The 20484-nt window shown below is 38.4% G+C and overlaps 1 protein-coding gene across 3 annotated transcripts in view; it reads left to right on the top strand.

The window, feature by feature from the left end:
• dpy19l3 (dpy-19 like C-mannosyltransferase 3) overlaps window positions 1-20484 on the top strand; it is a 49451-nt gene that overhangs the window by 9021 nt on the left and 19946 nt on the right. For all 3 annotated transcript variants that reach the window (XM_059534384.1, XM_059534376.1, XM_059534366.1), the window contains 12 exons: window positions 1913-2034; window positions 2148-2293; window positions 6130-6253; window positions 8579-8713; window positions 8797-8928; window positions 11969-12070; window positions 12278-12351; window positions 12651-12809; window positions 13422-13544; window positions 13982-14093; window positions 15330-15386; window positions 15710-15792. In XM_059534384.1, the coding sequence (XP_059390367.1) occupies window positions 1913-2034; window positions 2148-2293; window positions 6130-6253; window positions 8579-8713; window positions 8797-8928; window positions 11969-12070; window positions 12278-12351; window positions 12651-12809; window positions 13422-13544; window positions 13982-14093; window positions 15330-15386; window positions 15710-15792 (1369 nt within the window). The remainder of the gene's footprint in view (window positions 1-1912; window positions 2035-2147; window positions 2294-6129; window positions 6254-8578; window positions 8714-8796; window positions 8929-11968; window positions 12071-12277; window positions 12352-12650; window positions 12810-13421; window positions 13545-13981; window positions 14094-15329; window positions 15387-15709; window positions 15793-20484) is intronic.

The raw sequence follows: 20484 nt of genomic DNA on the forward strand, positions 1-20484 counted from the left end.
AGGATCTGTCGCCTGCAGTTGATTTTGATATTCTAGGTATTATCAAATTGCCTGAGTTTTGAGAACGTAGCGGACGTAGAGGATTATAATGTAAAAGGAGCTCATTCAAATACAACTGTAGCCAAACAACTGTAGCCAAACAACTGTAGCCAAATTCCCTGACACATCTGTATGCCTTGACCCCAGCCTCAGTCCATTCCTTGTGAAGCTCACTCCAGTTCTTGAATCGATTTTGCCTAACAATCCTCATAAGGCTGCGTTTCTCTCGGTTGGTTGTGCATATTTTTCTTCCAAACTTTTTCCTTCCACTCAATTTTATGTTACCATGCTTGGATACAGCATTCTGTGAACAGCCAGCTTCTTTGACAATGAATGTTTGTGGCTAACCCTCCCTGTGAAAGGTGTCAGTAATTGTCTTCTGGACAACTGTCAGATCAGCAGTTTTCCCCATGATTGTGTAGCCTGGTTAACCAAACTGAAAGACCATTTTGAAGGCTCAGGAAACCTTTGTAGGTGTTTTGAGTTGATTAGCTGATTGGCATTTCACCATATTCTAATTTGTTGAATTGGTGTTTTTTTGTTAAATGTGAGCCAAAATCATCACAATTAAAATAACCAAAGTCTTAAACTATTTCAGTCTGTGTGCACAGAATTTATTTAATATGAGTCTTACAATTTGAGTTGAATTACTGAAATAAATGAACTTTTCCATGACTAATTTATTTCACGATTCTAATTTATTGAGATTCACCTGTAGTTCGGGGAACACATCTAGGAAAGGTATACCCCTAGAGACACCTAAAAGACACCGTTATTGGGAAATGCAACCCTGCATATAAGAATGATTTCTTAAGGATCATGTGACAGAAGACTGGAGTAACAACTGCTAAAAAAAAAAAAAAACAGAATTATAATATGGTTGTTTTAAATTGCAATTATAGTTCACAATATTGAATTCACTGGAGTTTTGATCAAAAAAATGCTGGCTAAATGCTGAATTGGTGACCCAAAACCTTTGAAATGGATTGTACGCTTATTTTTATTTAACCTTATGTACTGTCTTTGTAGATATCAGTACCTAAATACAGGTGAAAAAATACAAAAAACTAATAATACTAAAGTTTTTAGCTGTGCTTCCCAGTATACTTAGCAACCTCCTAAATAATTAGACAACTTGCTATATTTTAGCGAAGCTTGTATAGCTAAAGTACTACAAAATAAAGTAATTCATCAAATTAACCAGTTAATGTTGATACTAAGTGTGATAAGAGTCAACAGGCCAGATTTACTAACAGCTTGCATCAGTGCAAACTGTCTTTTGGTTTTAAAATAGTACTGTCAGGATTTACCAAAGATGCTTAGTGAAGAATTAGAGCTGAAAAGGTGTGGACAGTTATTTCTGCACCTGACTCTATTGAATATGCATTTGTAGGAGTTTTCCTTTCAGGCGCAAAATTGATGGAAGTATTAAACTGAATTGCACAACACGATTTATTATTGTTTGCACTCACCAAATTACTGGTATTTGTGCCATTATTTAACGCCCCAAAAAAGTATGTCTTAAACTATTTTGCACCTGTGTCGTAAGTGGACCACCCGCACCTGATAAGCATCGGCTCTGCTTATTTGTGACTATGCTAATTTGCGCTGCGCTTGGTATATTGTGTTGGTAAATATGTAAATAAGATGTTGCATCTGCGTTCTTTAATTTGCGTGTTGTCAATAAATCACCCGCAGAAATTTCAACGTCTATCCATCTGCGCTGTTTTGGAATTGCACTCTCTTGCTAATTTGCCCTGTTTAGTAAATCTGGCCCAAAGTCTATTTGTGTATATTTAGATTTTTTTTTTCGTATTTTTTGTATTTTCTTTTTATAAGTTTACCGGTTTTGTGTGTGTTCTTGTGTTCACAGGTCTTTATGAGCTTATTCATGACAACACTACTGAATCAAAGAGAACAATAAACATCCTACAGCGTATGAATATCTACCAAGAAGTGTTCCTTAGCATTTTGTACAGAATACTTCCCATCCAGGTGTTCAATCACTTCTGTTTTCTTTGTAAGATGCATGGATTCTCTTGGGCTTTTGCAGAATCAGATTATTTTTGCCATCCCTTTATGTATGTATGTGTGTGTTTGTTTTGCAGACCTACTTGGAGCCAATTTATTTCTACATCTACACCGTGTTTGCTTTGCAGGCAGTGTATGTCATTGCCCTCTTTATCACTAGTTGGTTACTCAGTGACTCCTGGCTGGCTGGAGCCCTCACTGGAGTCTGGTACATTCTCAACAGGTGTGTTTGCACAATCAGTCTCTCATACACACAAAACTCAACTTTGCAGACCATCTGGTGTGAATAAATTCTTATTATGATGCAGTGTGCATCCCAATTCAGATAAGTGTCAAAGCCAATATGTTTCTATAAAATGTGAATTGAAACTCTCAATGACAGAACAGAAATGAAATTCTATTCAAAATCTCTGGCAGAGGCCATCTCATAGGACGTTCCCCCTGGAGCAGTATTAATATTTAAGAAACATCTCAGGTTACTTATGTAACCATGGTTCCCTGAGTAGGGAACGAGACAATGTGTCCTCTAGGGATCGCTATGGGGAAAACCTCATCGTGACCCATGTCTGAAGTATACATTGAAAAAACACCAACAACAAGTTGGTCGGCGACAGCCCATGACGTCACTACCGTTGCGACTATAGTATAAATAGGCACTGGGAGAACACGTCATTCACTTCTTTGTCTAAATCTTGTGTCCGAAGCATGGCAAGAAACCTAGAAGATGCAGTGTCTTGTTACCTACTCAGGGAACCATGGTTTCATAAGTAACCTGAGACTTTCCCTTTCAAGGGAATTTCAAACTGCGTCCTCTAGGGGTGGCTATGGGGAACAGTATACCCACACCACCATGCTGAGGGGAGTGCAGGCCAGAACCATGGTGAGCAATAAGTACCAACTCTACCATTTCCATGGGAGTTGCCCCTGGGAATTAGACGATTGTCCATGACATTATCCCTTACAGCCAAAGGCCTAGGCTACATACCCAAACTTACCTGTTAGGGCCAGACTCCTGGGCCCGGGGTAGAGCTCAAGGCTTGAAATCAAGATAGATTCCTTTAAAGGGATACGACGAAGAGCCTAGCAATATACTAAGTTTTGGCCTGTCACACAGGGGCTACCACTTGCTCTTGCATAAGGTTGCTGATGGAACGGTGTCAATGGATCCCTAGTAGCAACACCCTCAACCTACAGAATGATTGTGAGAATCAGAAGGTTAAGTGTACAGCAAGCTAGCCAAAGCTCAGCGCATCCGAGAGGCGAAGGAAGGGCCTAATTCACCTGATGCTGCTTGTTGCCAGGTGCTCTGGGGAAAAACAGAGAACTCAATTCACACGTCAGAGGAGAACTCAGAATTCAGGAAGAGAGTAATGCGCTCATAGGCAACCCTTTTTGATAAAGGGGAGTGCTGCTAAACTACCACGAGAACAGCCCACGGAGTGAGTAATTCAACTCCTTAGAAGGGGAGAGAACTCGGGCGCGTTAGGGAAAGCACCATGTTTACAATAGCCCTGCATGTTGAGGGAAGCGATGCTTGAAGTGTATTAATAAAATACACACTGGTTGAGTGGAGCCCAAGAAACCAAGGTCTAACCAACTTGAAGAAAGGGAACGAAGCTGAGCGTGTAACCCTTACCGTACAGGATTTCAGAAAGTGTCTTGAGAAAACAGTCTTGAGTGCACACTTACCACTTATGTGTATTTTAGAAAGTGTGCAAAGTGCTAGCGTGCACACTTACCACTTACAAGGATTTTAGAAAGTGTGCAAAGTGTTCAACATGCACATTTACCACCATATGGATTTCAGAAAGTACACAGAGCTCAGCATGTGTACGTGAAGCTTCCTAAGCATTGCATTAGGTGCCGAACCAAATGGCAAGCTCAGAGGCGAGGTGAGCACAGCCTAAGACAGCATTATACAAGAAGATTCTCGCAAATGCCACCTATACTTCCCACTCGATGCGTCAACAAGAAGGAATATCCAGGTGACCAGGAAGCTCCTCAGGGAGACCCGGCCAGACCTCCTTAGTTTTACAATAAAGAGGGGAGTGATGCTCGAATGTGTGTTACTAGAGACACACTGGTTGAGTGGAGCACAAGGTACCAAGGTCTAACCAACTTAGAGAAAGGGAATGAAGCTGAGCACCTAACCCTTAACGTGTAGGATTTCAGAATGTGCGCAGAGTCTTGCGTGCACACTTACCACCATGTGGATTTCAGAAAGTACACAGAGCTTAGTGTGTGAACTTCAAGCTACTCAAGCCTCACAGAGGTGCAGAACCGAATGAGAGAGGCAAGCTCAAATACAGCCCTCTAAGGCAAGGGGAGTACTGCCTGAGATAGCATTACACAGGAAGGTTCTTGCAATTGCCACCTATATTTCCCGCTCAATGTGTCAGCAAGAGGGGATATCCAGGTGACCAGGAAGTCCTCAGGCCAACCTAGCCGGACATTCAGGAAATTTTGCAGTGCCGTTCCGGGGGCCTGATGATCAAGAAGGCTCCCGCAGAAGTCTATGACCTGGCTGCATGATCCAGGATGCATGAAGCCGGAACCAGGGCTATCATACTGGCTGGTGAAGTATCAACAAGTGAAGTAACACTGCAAGTCGAGCTCCTGGTTTCTGAATCCAGCCAAGGTGGTGCTCACAGAGGACCTACCTTAGAAAGGACAGAAAGTCACAGGTCCTGGAAAAATACTGCAAAGAAATTTCACAGAAGGATTATACATATAACCATTTTGCACATTAGTACATATATATAGAATGGTTCCCTCCAGGCCGGACCATCAGTAAGGTGGATACTATGAAGCCATAGAATCAACCAAACATCATGGGTCCAGCATAGGAAACTAATGCAGGAAGTTCCTACATAACCTCGGTCAGGTGGAGTGATGGTAGTTATGGGGAATTAGGAAGGGGAAGAAAAGGCAGATGTTAAACCCCCCCAAGGAAATGAGTAGATATTCAAGTATCACTCTAATCTGGATGAAAGTGCTGACACCTCGTCTGGATCACATCTCTTATCTTGCCGACCTCCCTTTGACCCGCGATTCCTCCTACCTGCAGGTGGGATAGTGGCACGAGCTGTGACTATCCTTCTGTGCCCATTTCTGATCCTCAGATCAAGAAGGGCCAGGACTCCTGGGTTGTACAGGCTCAGACCTGGACCTTCGTGGAATGAAGGATTTGAAGGCTGCTGAGCACGCCTTCCCCTCCCTGAACTTCTCAACCACTGTCTCGACAGATGTATCAAAGTTTAAACGGCGAAATGTATCCTAAAAGACTTACATCTTAAGAGAAGATGCTTCCCCCATGGAGAGATAGCATGGCAGTTCTCTTTAACAGGTGGCATCTTCTCATAACCATTCTTACGCATAACTAGTATGCTGAAATTTGTGGATGTGGATGAGAATCGTTTTATTTTAAACATTTTTTTCAAGCCGTAGTGCAGCATAATTTGGTTATCTGAGAAGGACTTGATATAAACCATCTGTCCAACAACTGCAGACAGACCCACACTATACATTTCCTATGTTAACAAAAGGTAATTACTGATAGGGAGAAAGCCTCTGGCGAGAAACATGCACTCCTAAATGCTGTACACTTCAAGCAAAACAGTCAATGAAGACGAAGAAGCGAATGACGTGTTCTCCGGTGCCTATTTATATTATAGTCACACCGGTATTGACGTCATGGGCTATCTCCGGCTTTAGACACGGGTCACGACGAGGCGTTCCCTCATAGCGACTCCTAGAGGATACAGTTTGAAGTTTCCTTGAAAGGGAACAATTGATTCCCACACCAGACTATCTGTTGAGCTGATTGGGAAGCTCAATCAAGCAGCACAATGTTTTGATTGCACCACAAAGTTTACACATTGTAGGAAATCAGCTTGTGAATGGCTTGTTTATAGTTGTTCCTGCATTGTAAAAAAAAAAGTACTGTAGGATTGAAAAAAAAACTTTTACAACTCTTTGAACTTTTTTCTTATGTTTTCTTTTTCTGACAGCTTAAGCTTGTGTTTTCTGTGTTTGATTGCATTCTTGATTTGTGTGCAGAGTGGATACCACACGTGTGGAGTTTACCATCTCGCTAAGGGAGAACTGGTCAATACCTTTCTTTGCTCTTCAGGTGGCTGCCATAACATGCTACTTAAGGCCACAGCTAAAACCTATTCACCAGGTAATATTATATCCTGATCAATATAGATGTCAATTCCATTACTACTTCAGATTCAGATTAGTGATGAAAAGTCTGATACTTTTCGACAAACCAATTCTTTCAGACGATTTGTGTCAGTGAACCAGTTCAAATAAATATTCAAAATTTCTTTGGCATCTTCACTAAATTAATTATCACTAATATGTAATGCTGTCATCCTGCCAGGTTAAAATACATGCTTTAACACTGCAAACATAATACTCTGCAGTAAAATTATTTTCATGTCTTGATTGAACAGTTTTTACATATTATAATAAGATGTTGTTTAATATAACATGCATATTTACATTAACATTTAGACATTTAGCAGATGCTTTTATCCAAAGTTACTTACAAATGAGGACAATGGAAGCAATCACAATCAACAAAAGAGCAATGATATGCACGTGTCAGTTAGCATAATACAGTGCACGTAGCAAGTTTTTAAAATTATTTTTGTATTATTATTATATAATATTATATAAATAGAATAGAGCTAGCTAGTGTTAGAGTAAGTTTTTGCTTTTGTTAATTGTATGATAAATAAAACGAAACTGAATTAAAAAAATATTAGAGAAGCTAGTGTTAGTATTTATTCATTTTTTTTAATCAAGCACTTAGCAAATGAATACAGTGCAATTCTAAATGACATGTTAACTATAGTGGAGGGTCAAATAAGAGATGTGTTTTTAGCCGATTCTTGAAGATGGACTGCTCAGATCGAGTTGGGAAGGTCATTCCACCAGGAGGGAACATTTCATTAAAAAAATCTGTAAAAAACAACGACAACAAAAAACAACAAAGAAGTGATTTTGTGCCTTTTTGGGATGGCACAATAAATAATAATTAAAAATCATGAAAAAAAAATTATTCATATGTTTTTTTTTTATTATACTCCCATAGGAGTATAATAATGTCCGTGCAGTTACACCAATGGCCGTGCAGTTACACTGGGTTATGAAAAGGCTTCAGTGTTCTGAGAAAAAATAAAAGTTTTCCTCATAGCATCTTAGCAGACGCATTTGAATACTATCATCCCATAAATTTTGCATCTGAAAGGGAAATTCCTACAAATGCATATTCAGTAACTGTGTCCAGGCCTGTTCAGTGCTAATTCATCACTGTGCATCTTTAGTAAGACCTGACACTAGTCTTTACAATGATATATCTTCTACAAATGTCCTACATCCCATACTTTTCACAACTCTTAAAACTGTTTTATGAAGTTTTGTCTACTTTTTTTTTTCAAAAGCTGAACAATTCACATGTTCTTACTCAACATGAACACATTATACTTCTAGCCATCACGGCCTTGTTTAAATTTCTATCAAAAATCAAACTACCCTGACTAAGGTCTCTAATATCAGCAGCTCACTCATTAAGTATCTGCAATGTGGACATTTCAAAGTCCAAGACTGCTCTTAGTTCAGCTAGTGTAATGGTGACTTGGGAAAGGTTGCAACCATTTGTTAAATTTGAATTTCAAGAACTGGTGACTTGAGAACTACTGTCACCAGATGACATGAGCTAGATCAAAAAATGTGAAATTAAAAAATATGTTTCTGAACACTCCCTCTGCCTTCAGTTATTTGGATAAATGGATAACCCTGCTCCAAATTCAAACTTTTGGTAAAAACAGTGAAATGTTGGCCCAATTTACACACTTTATGTGCACTCGTATTCTTGCAGTCTCACAGTGGCCGCCGTTTATCCATGTACATCTAAACTGTAATGGGTATCCCATTTGTCAGACTCTGCGAGTAACACAGCAGACTTCAACCCAACAGTCACAGAAGTATGGGCTCTGAGGAAGACTGTATGGGCTTAGGGTGCCATTTGGGACAGGACCATTGTGATAGCACCACAGAGCCACAGTGTTTAAAATTTATTAGAATGAGACAGGAGAAAGAATCAGCAAAATTACAAACTTCAGCTTTAAATAAATGTAATCCAGTCAAATAAGTCAGTCAGTTTTGTTTACTCATTAGGCAAATTAATACAAAAATGGCTAATAATGAAAATACGAGAAAGTAAGTTGTGATAAATATGTCTGACTGCTTGCCGCTGTTGTGAAATAGTTTTATTAAATATGAAATGGAGGTTAGCGATTGCAAGTGTAAGTGAAATATTTACTCTGCCGAGCACATATTTGTTCTCTCTCAGTATGTTCTCTCAGCACAGACTCTTAATTGCTTTCCTGACATATGGTATATCACTGGACATATTCTCATTGTATGAACTCTGAAGAAAGAACAAGGTTTGTGTATGTTTGGTGAGTAGAATTGAACATTGTTTTGTCTACCACAGAGGGTAGTATTGTGGCTGGTGTTCATCTCCACCTTCTGCTTCTGTTTGACATGGCAATTCAATCAGTTTGTCCTGCTGGTGCAGGCCCTTATAATCTTTACTCTGGATTGCCTGGACTTTCTCACAGCGGAACAGGTAACACTCAAAGACACGTTTTAGAGGCTTTCCACCTTATGGAATTCAAGTGAGGTTGGATATTAATTTATTTCTGCCTGTAGGTGGTTTCTCTGTACCTGATGCAGGTGTTGAGTCTGTTATTGGTGTGGTTACTGCAGTTCTGCAATTCTATGATTCTGGGCTCCCTGGTGCTCAGCTTCATTGTGTCTGCCCTCCTCATCAAACACTTCCAGGTCAGTGATTTAAATTGGGAAAGTAAGCGTAAAACCTTTTTTTTTTTGTGATTCTAAGAACAAGTATGTTACATGAAATCCTAGATACCATATGTATTTATCTATTCAATATGTTTGTTTTCATCGAGGTTGTGCCATTTTTAGCATGTGCTCATCTGCAATACTGTAGACTCTAAAGCATTTCGTCAGATCTTAGAATGACATTAAGCAGATCTCCTTGTAAGGTTAATGGTTTAGACTGTACTGCATATGTAAATATGCTCCCTAAAGATTATGATCAAATGTTTGTACACAAATTTTATTAAAGGAAACACAATGCTTTCCAGATGATCTCAGGGATGAGCTTTATATGTGCTTGCTGGGATGTGAGCTCTAGTATTGTATTCTGAATTGCCAAACAGAATAAAAAAAAATAAAATAAATAAATCTAAAGCCCTATTTAGGCAGTTTAGTTTCATCAACTTTAATATGTTTATGCAGTTCCTCATTTAATTTCATTCAAGCATTATTTGCTGAAAAGATGCAGCATGTAGGAGTTACAGCCTTGCTTAGTTTTTGTTTTATTGAACTACCTGTAAGTAAAATATATTTAATTATTTCTTGTTGTTTTTTTATTAAAGATGACATATCATGAAAATCTGACTTTTCAAGGTTTTAAGTGCTATAATCAGGTCCCCAGTCCATCTACCAACCAAGCAAATGTGAAAAAGGTGAACCCAGTAACTTTGTTTTGCTAAACCTTTGTCTGAAAGCGTCTGAGAAAACGAGCGTGTCAGATTTCACTCCCCAGGTGATGTGGCAAAGCGATCTCATTATAATATTATCGCCCCTTAATCTGTAAGTTTACATCCTTGGCGCTGTCATTTTGATTTTGCAAGCGACAACGGTGTACCAGCTCTAATGTCATGGCAAAAGTTTGAGCAAAACATACTAACTGTTATGTCTTTGGCTGCACAAACTAGCACAGAACACTATTTAGAGTCCCAGCCTCAGAGGAGGCAAGAGAGCAATGGATTTTTTTATTTATTTACTGTATATTGCTGCTGCCACACAGATCTAAGATAAACATGCACAACCAAAAATAAACAACCTTCACAGACATAATGGACTTTTTTTGTAACTCGTGTGTGTTTTAACGTAAAGTTGTATGTGAATGAGAACTGTCCACGTGCTTCAGATGTGTGCACACAGACAAACCCTATATCAGTTTAAATCATATGGTTTAAAATGCATGATTTCAGCTGGATAACCATGATAATCAGAACCAAAACAGATGTTTTTAGCAGGTTTGAACTTTAATGGCACAGCTCTTTTTTTGGAAAAGGGGGCGGGGTAGGGCTGGTAATCGATTCCAAAAAGAACGGATACCTCGCTCCTAAGGCAATGGGATTTTTCAGTTCAACAAAGCTTATCTATGGGTGCCTTTCAAAGGGAAGGCTGCACACATTTACATTCACGAAAATAAACTAAAAGAAAACAAGTCAGTACTGAGATCATGTGAATTTTAGGATGTGCAGCCTTCAATTTGAGAAGTACCATTCACTTCCCTCATGATCTTTTAAAGCTGTAATTATGAGAGTTTTGAGATAAAATATTATTTACATTTTTATATTTTTATTACCATCCGCCTCCCTGCTCGCTAAAAGTGATTAGAAATCTGATTAGTTTCCTGATTTGGATAGATTTAATGATTTAAAGATTTAATTTAACCAGTAAAAAACAACAAAAAAAGCACGATTCGAAGTTATTTTCTGGTGGAACTGGTTTATGTTGTCTGCAATTTTGAGCACTGCATGACAGAATAAATTATGACTTGTTCGAGGGTCTTGATCTTATTTCCATCTAAAATACTATTTTAAAATACTATGTTTTTTTAAACATTTCTATCAGCCGATGATAATTCTAAAAGAAAACGTCACAAACATAGATCAGTGGCCAAGAGCACATCTGTTTGACATGTCAACAATGAAATCTATCAGTTATTGTTAATGTTCTGGTTGTTTCAGTTTACAGTTTGTTCATTTTTTTGGAAAGCATACAGTCAAAGAGAACTTCATCATTCAGCTGAACTTTGGACATTTATTTTAGACACTTCATATCCTGTTCAATTCATACTATAAACGCAAGTCCCTGCTAAGCTGTGGGCTATGACTATAATTTCACGGGCAAAATAGACAAAATAACAATTTTTTAAAGCTTCATATTCTGATAAGGATACTTTCTACGACTTTTATCCTGCAGTCATGGTGAGGTTAGGTTCCTTCAATAAAAAAATTAGGAATCAAAAATAACAGTAAGGAATCGAATCCCATTGATTCCAGAATTGAACTTCCATAGTGTGTTGAGCAGCAGCTCATTTGCATTTAAAGAAACAGGCCTGAAAAAACAGCGTGTGTCTGCTTCCACTCAAAATAGTAGGCATTTTCAAAATCTATCTGTGGAGTATTTTGAGCTGAAATCAGACACATTTTGGGGACACTAGAGACTTATATTGCACACTGTAAAAAGGGGCATTAATAGGTCTCCTTTAAATGACATGTTACCCATGTAAAAGAAAAGAAAGAAATTCAGAACTGTTTTCAAATTTGTTTACTTTATTTGTATAAGTGGTGGGATGGAAAAACGACATGTGAAGCAGTTAGATGTAAAACATCATTTTTTTTTTATAGGCTCACTAATGTTATTTCTCCTAATAGTCCCATGTGCTCGTTGATATTTCCTGTATAATGAATTAGGCCTAGTGCAACTAAATAAATAATGTATTAGGTCAGTTCCATGTGATGGCGATGTCTAAATACAGTAGGCACACTCATCACTCTGCACCGAAAGCAATTACTTTAAAGACATTTCCTAAAAACGCATCCCATCCATTTTAGACAAAAAAAAAAATGTTTACATGAGGCACTTCATCTCTTTTGTTTTCTTGCCCAAGCTTTATCTGTGTTCCCTAACACCCAGTTCTATTTTGATTGAAAACTGAGGCTAAGAATATGGTTGTAGTTTATTTATTAATATCTGCTGTGTGCGTGTGTGGTTTCAGACGGGACTAAAGACAGGCGGCTTTGTCATACGAGTAGGAAAACTGGCTCTTCACACGCTCCTAGTCCTCACATTAACTTTCACCATCAATTATTCAGCCAAGGTGAGCTATGAATCGTGTTCTACATCATCCGCCCTGTCATTAATGATAAAATAGAACTTCTCTACCGTCTCCTCCTGAGACACTAGCTTTGCTTTCACTCTCATTGTCTTTCTTCATATCTCACTCTCATGAAAACCCACATCCCCGATCTCATGAGACACTTCCATGAATGATTTCATCCTTCACTCTCTCCATTTTAATTGACAGAAAATACTCCAGCTGAAATCAGACGAGCACATCTTTAAGTTCATAAAGGCCAAGTTTGGCTTCGGGGCAACGAGGTAAGTCTTTGGTCAGCTCTCGTGGTGCTACATCTAAGCCTTTTATCATCAATCAAATGCCATGTCGTGGTGTCTTATTCAGAAGTGAGATCTACTCAGAGACTAGAGCGAGCCATTAATCCGCTGTGATTAAATGCGTCCAGCTCTGGTGGAAAAATAACGTCTGGCACACAATATAATCTGCTCATCCACTAGATATTTATGAAGCCATTTCAGTTGATCAGATGAAATGCTGCTCCCAATAATCTGTATAATATATATCCTGACACCCGCACTCCCTCCCTTCCTCTTTCTTTCAGAGACTTTGATGCCAGTCTCTATCTGTGTGAAGAGGCTTTTGGCTTGTTGCCATTGGATACATTTGAGCGGTTGGCTGGCACAGTGCTGCTCTATCCGTATCTGTGCACCCTCAGTGTGCTCTTCATCTTGCTGGTGCTGGTGGCGCTCTCTAATCTCAGGTAAAACTACCGCATCACTTCCTCTCTGTGGGAAATGCTCAAGCCGTATGCTACACATTAACAAGACACGTATCTGGGAATTTAAATAACCTCATAATGTTCGTTTTTCTAATTAGGGCACAAAAAATGGCTAAAAAATGACCAACAGAGCAGTGATTATAGCTTCATAACCACCTTGTCTACCACAGGTTATAATGCAAATTTACAATTAGAGTTATGAGTCTTTATTAGATGTGCTACACAATAACTGGACACTAGATGTATTTTTTTCCATTAGGGCTTTTAAATGTGTTATTATGTTCAGTTCAAACTCAAAGCAGATTTGCTGTTGCTTTAAGGGCTGCTGTGACCCTCTTTTTGTTCTCTTTCCTTATCAGAATCACAGGAGCTCATAAACACCCAGAGGCTTTGCACCACACACACACACACACACACACACACACACACACACACACACACACACATAAACTAATCAGATAGGTTGTTAACCCTTCCATACTTTAAGAAAAAACAAACAAACAGACACATACACTTGAACACTGAATAATACAGCTGGTATTATGTTTTAATGTGTGGTAGTGTTCTTGTTTGATTCCTTATTCTTCATTCAAGCACGAATGGGTCGGGCCAAGCTAGCAGGGAGGAAGAGGAGAGGACCTTTATGATGCGTCCGGACGTCGCTTATAATCTCTTGCACACTGTCTTCTTCGGCCTACTTGCCTTTTCCACTATGAGGTAAGCAAGTTGTAAATTAGAAAGTTTTGTTGCTTTCATATCACATATCTCTTTCCCTCCATGCAAATATTTTCCTTCTGTATTTTCCTCACTCTATCATCTGTAATTTCATTCCCTGCTGCTGCTGCTATGGTGCATCTCAATTTCAACCTCTTTACTGCTTCCACTTTCATTTCCTGTCCTCCACACCGCTTCTGATTTGTGATCTTCTTCATCTTATTAGTCTGTATCCCAAGTTGACAGTTCATTCTAGATTTTAATGATGAATGAATTATGGTAGAACATTGCGATATCGCTTCATAAAGTTTAGTTTGGTGTTAGAGTAGTAATAGAGTTGAAAATGAATGCTGTGTGAGTCTTTCATGGTTGCAGTGTGTTGTCTGAGCTTTATGATAAAATAGAAAGCATCAATAGATTTCTATCTTTGCCGCTGGCAGGATGAAATATTTGTGGACTGGCCACATGTGTCCTTTCGCTGCCTTTGGGGTGTGTGGTAAGGAGGTGTGGTCATTGTATCTGAGGGTCCTTCACTGCAACACCAAAACCATGGTGAGCCACTGAGATCTGTCACACAAACGCACATTTACATTTAGTCATTTAACAGACACATACGTTGTAAATTTGAGATATCGGCAATAGCATTCAAAAGTTTTGGGAATTTCAGTGAAAACAACGAAATGTTATTACATATCATAATAAATTTTCTATTTCAATATATCTTACAAAATGTGTTCAGTGATAGCAGCCATTACAACAGTGTCACACGATACTTCAGAATTCGTTCTAAAATGCTTATTTGATGCTCAAGTAACATTTCTCATTATTATCAATAATACTTATTTGAGTAGAACGTTCTAAATCATTTATTTAAATTATACATATTGTGTAATAGAAATATCTGTACTGTCACTTTTGGTCACTTTAATGTGTTCTTGCTGAATAAAAGTTTTTTTTTTTTTCAAACTAAAAATAATAATAAATACCCCAAACTTTTGAATGCACACATAAACACACTGTAGAGAGCTGTAAAAAATGAGAAATGAGACCGAGGTAATACGAAGTAACATATTTCGGGATATATACAGTATTCTGTATAAATATGACTCTCTAATGAAAAAACGATGTTTTCCAGTGAAACTTTTCTCATGTTTGGGGTATGTTGTGTAATGTGAGAGGAACACATGAATAATTTACATAAAAAAGTCGCTTAATAATGCACAGTCCAAATCCAAGTCTTATTTCCTTGCATATTATTCACATTTTCACATGAATCAAAACATGTTTTCAAACTTTTCACTTTTTGTAAGTTTATGTAGTTAGTACAGCAATTTTCAACATTTTCTAATAATATTTCTTGCATTGGCTGCAAAGCTGACAACTTTCTCACAGTATCTTACCCCAACGCATCTGACACATTTTGCTTCCTATTACATGACTATGTTGCCGATTCACCAACATAAGTTTGCCTTGCTCTCCTCTAAACTCAATCAAGCAATAGCAAAAAACAGGGACTAATAATAAAATTCAGCATGTATAGAAGCCCACAACAGATGGTTATCAAATATATCTATATACAAGTGTAATTTTGAAGCTATAATGCTCAATGTTATCAGCTAATATTGAGTTTCAGTAAGGAATAAATGTGTAAGTGTGCACACAGCTGAACATTTAATTTCCCCACTAGGTGGCAATGTAGTTACAGCCCTCGATCCTAAACCATCACGTCCTGTTTCTTCCCATTTATACATTTATTTATTCATTTATGTTATTAATCTGTTTCCACAGATGAGACTGATCAGGTACTCTGTTCCTATTGTAGTACTGGTGTTCCTTTATTACAAGGTAAGACATTTTCAATGCTGTCATGTATCTATTTGCATATATTGCTAAGCTGCCTGGGTGGCGCAGGAATCCTAGTGCACGCAAATGGAATTTGTATCACACTGTGTGTGTTAGTTCTGATTCCACAATGCAATTTTTATTTATTTATTTTTTTCTGTCTGTTAACACAGCAGTGGGAATGAGCAATCAGATATGAATAGTGTATGTTTGTGTATTTGGATGTTTGTTGGGCTGCTTTGTTGGTCATTGATTATTGTCAGTCACTCCCATTACAGCAGTCTCACGCTCTCCCTCCATCTCAATCGCTGTCTTTCTGTTGACAGTTCTGGCCCAGACTGATGGAGGAGATTTCTGAGCTGAGAGAGTTTTATGATCCAGACACTGTGGAGCTAATGGAGTGGATCAGGTAAAGAAGCTGTATTCTTCCTTTTACATGCTACAAGCAAACTCTCGCAGACAACAATCAGACCAGAGGTCTGCAACCTTAGGCACACAAGCCACCGATTGCACAATGAAGGGTACTCATTGGCATTGATAAGAGCTTGAGATTAATATTATATGATTTTTTTATTTACTTAGTTGTTTATTTTAGAAGTGTTGAAGTCCCTCACATATTCATGCCAAACTTATTTTGCAGTAATCCATCCTTATCATCACACAATCTGTGGTGGAGTTGGGTTGAGTCTTTTTTTGTTGTTTTTTTGCCGCTCATAGAATAATTAGTAGAACTGAGAAGATGCTCCCGCTAGCAGCATTTTATAATAAGTGCTACAAACACATAATAATGAATCAGTCTGGCATACATGGTCTTTAACGGGATAGTTCACCCAAAAATGAAAAATAGCTAAAAATGTACTCACCCTCAGGCCATCCAAGATGAAGATGAGTTTGTTTCTTTATCAGAACAGATTTAGAGAAATTTTGCATTACATCACTCACCAATTGATCCTCTTCAGTGAATGGGTGCCATTAAAGGATGTTCTATATTTCTGCGTAAATATGACTCAAAACCTAATCATTTATCAAAACATAAAAAAAGTATGTGAGTCTTTGCTTTCAGTATCTGGTGTGACCCATTTTGCAGCAATAACTGCAGGTAACATTTATTGTAACTGCTGATTCGTCCTGCACAACATCTTGTAGGAATTTTAGCCCATTTCTCATTACAGATGAATTAATTCAACTCTGTGATGTTGGTGGGTTTCCTTCTATAAACTGCTTTCTTCAGGTCTTTTCCAAAACATTAACTTTGTTCTTCTGTAGCTGTTCTTTGATAAAAACAACTTATGTGCTTGGGGTTGTTGTCTTGCTGCATGACCCAATTTCTTTTGAGACTCATAGATGGATGTCCTGACATTTTTCAAAACAGGCCCAAACCATGATACTACCACCACACATCTCAGTCTTTTCCTTCCTCCTAGCATAAAGCTTCTCATTTAAACCAAAAAGTTCTATTTCGGTCTCATCCATCCACAACACATTTCTTGAACAGTCCTCTGGTTTGTCCAAATGATCTTTAGTAAACTTCAAATGGGCAGAAATTGTCTTTTTGGAGAGCAGTGGCTTTCTCCTTGCAATTCTGCTATGTACATCATGGTGTTCTCATGATGATGGACTACACTGGGTTACCCTAAGTTGCTTTGCTACCTTGCGGACTATTGCACACCTTGCTTTTAGAGTGATATTTATTGGTCAACAAACTCCTGGGGAGTGTAACATTGGTCCTGAATTTCCCCTTTTTGTACACAGTGTGTCTGAGTGTGGATAGGTGAGGTCCAAACACTTTAGAGGTGGTTTTGTAAACTTTTCTAGCCTGATGAGCAACAGCAACTCTTTTTCTGAGGTTCTCAGAGATCCCCATTGTTTGTGCCATGATACTCTTCCACAAACATCATCAAACTTTGATAGATCCCTGTTCTTTAAATAAAACAGGGAACGCACTGACACCCATTGATTGAAAACACCTCTGAACAGATGGACTCCAGTTTCACCTTCAAATTGACTGCTAATCCAAGATATTCACAATATTTAGCCACTCACATGTAATATTTAATCATTTTCCAGAATAATAAAGGGCAAAGAATATATTTTTTCTCTCATTTGTTTGATTGGGTTATCTTTGTCTACTTTCAGGACTTGCAAAGCTTTACAAGTGAAAATCTGTACACACACACGCACACACGCACACACACAGATTAAGGACTGTTTAAAAGTGAAAAGAGTTCTAGACACATATCGTGATTTTTGATATGAGAGTAGAACAGGGAATGGACTTTTTCGTTGGAGTAAATGTTATTATTGATTACAGACTCGTATTTTGTCCAGATGTGGCGGTTTATAGTTAAAATGAATTGACCTTCATTAATGGTTTTATTATTTACAAACACACAGATTTTCCCTTCAAAGTAATTAATTGGTGACGTGGAGTTTATGGAGTTTTATGATGTTTTTAGCAGCTGTTTGAACACTCATTCTGATGGCACCCATTCAGTAAAAGGATCCACTGGTGTGCAAGTGATGTAATGCTAAATTCTTACAAATCTGTTCTGATGAAGAAACAAGCTCATCTACATCTTGGATGGTCTGAGAGTGAGTACATTTTAAGCACATTTTCTTTTAGACTCATTTTTAACTATTCCTTTAACATTTCTCACACAAAACATGACTTAAAGAAATGATGTCTTTAACACCTTAAAACACCACTCAAAGAAAAGTACAAACACAACAACATCATGCACATAATGTGGAAAACTGTAAAAACAAAAACACTGAGGCGTTGTTTTGCATGATTTATTCATGATGCCGTGCATGCTGGGAAACAAAATCTAGCATTCGGCACCATAGAAATCACAATATACTTCATTCCGTGGGAGTAAAACCTGCACTTAACGTCCATAAAATTGCCAAATTCTTGATCAAGCTAATATGAAATGTCTTTCCTCTTGCTCTTTCTTTTACTCCATTACATACTGTGAAAGATATAAATAAAAGCTGTAGTGAATACTCTATTCATTGGAGGAGATTTGCAGCCGTTAAAGCAGAAGGTACTTGTGTTTGGAACTGGGCCGGTTTAAGGTGGACGTCATGAATTAGATATTAGGTGCTGGAGAGACTCCAGCGGTTGGCAACAGAGGGTTTCATCAATGACACCATTCTCACTGCACGCGGGGGAAAAAAAGGCTTGCTCATAGTCATGTTTATACTTGTGATTGTGTGAGAAAGAGTGAGATGTTGGGGCTGCACAGTGACACAGGTGATCTCTCCCTGAAGAAAATGTGATTTGTGTCAGGGATTAGTGGGTGAGTTCCCTTGGCTGACGCTGCGGCATTAAGCCGCTTCCACACGCTAATTAACCATGAGATGAAAGAGTTAAGCTGGGATAACTTCACACTTCTTCCTGTGCTTGGCTTGCCAAAGCCTGCACTGTTTTATATGAAGATTACCAGCCTAGAAGGGAGGGTGAGCATGAAAAGCGTATTGAGGAGAGTGTCGGTATCAGCCTCCACTAACTAAGATTGGAACTTACTGCATAATAAACCACATACTGTGGCACAATGTGAAACGGGAGGGTGAACAACTACAACTGTGAAAGTATCCCCGTCAAGCAATCTTTTGATTTATCTTGAGCTAAAAGCAACACAGTGTGTATGATTTTTTAGTGAATGCGTGAAAGTAAATCTTTCCACTGGTTTTGTTAGACAGCTGTATGGTGTAGAGTGACAAGGTACTGCTTCGAAACCTAGTGAGCTGCCTTGCTGTTTACTACCCATATAGGCAGCATCCTCATGAGTGATTTGATTTGGAATGTTGTACACAGGCAGCGACTCTTATTATAATGCTCCTTACATGAAGCACACAGAAGACTTGACTCCAAGGAGGTCTGTAATAGCTGAAGAAAGTGATTCGTTAGCATTCTCATTCATCTCAATGGCCGTAAGTATGCAATTTAAAATCTGCTATTTTTGCTCTTGGCATAGTCTTAAGGATTATGAGTATTGTATGCAAAATGAAGAAGCATATATATAACATCGGGCCGTCCTTAGCTGACGCGGGGCCTGGTGCGAGGTACCGTTTGCGGTCCCGTTCTGGTGTTGTGGGGGATCCGTTCACCGCGGGGCCTGGTGCGACTGCACCAGCTGCATCCCCTAAGGACGACCCTGTATAACATCACTTAACAGCCTCAGAGCTCATGTGAGTTGAGGAAAATCTATTTCACTATGGAGAAAACGAATGGGACATAATTACCCAATCTAGAACCAACTTTTGTGCTCTACCCTGGCTTTAGCATGTTGCAAAATTTTGACATATAAAATTATATACAATTCATAACACTCATTTAAATAGTCCATTTTAATTAATTTAATATTTTTTTTATTCTTGTTTGAAGCTGAATTTTTTGTACATCTTAGATGGATTTTACCCCTTTCAGGCTCTATGAAATGAAATTTGTGATCTTATTTTCTTCTCTATTGTGGTACTGTATATATATACTGTTTATATATGAGTGAAATGGCTTCTTGAAAAAAATTGTAGGGTGGGACTTAATTTGTCCTTCTGGAATTGATTGGATCATTGTGTTCTGCTAATTGCTGTGATCTCATGTGAGTGACATTGCTGGCGGGGAGGCTTTATGGCCCAGGGATGTAATTATGATTTCACTCACAGTTTGAATCAAATAATTGCCACCGAATACAGACAAATCTGGAAAAAAAATAACTTCCATTAACCAAAAATGGGGGCTGTACCATCTTTGTACTGTACATACTGTAGCCCAAAGTATACTTCAGTTTTGATGTGAATGCTAGTTTATGCGTACTGAATGTATAACCTTTCAAAATATGTTCTATGTGATAGCATGCATGAATCGATGTTCAAGGAAAATCAGTTCACCTGGCAGCTGTTTTGGACATACATCAAGACCAGCTTGCATCTACTTGAATGGGGAAATACTGAATTCACAAAAACTATTTGCCAAATACAATTTAAACCGTAACAAAATCTGACATGAACAACCATCTTGTAAGTGTTCTTTCCGGAACCTGAACTTCTGTTGGCAGCTGCAGTGAAGCGATGACTTTAGCAATCGATGACTGGGTTT

The sequence above is a fragment of the Carassius carassius genome, chromosome 3, assembly GCF_963082965.1.
Source record: "Carassius carassius chromosome 3, fCarCar2.1, whole genome shotgun sequence".
Classification (NCBI taxonomy): domain Eukaryota; kingdom Metazoa; phylum Chordata; class Actinopteri; order Cypriniformes; family Cyprinidae; genus Carassius; species Carassius carassius.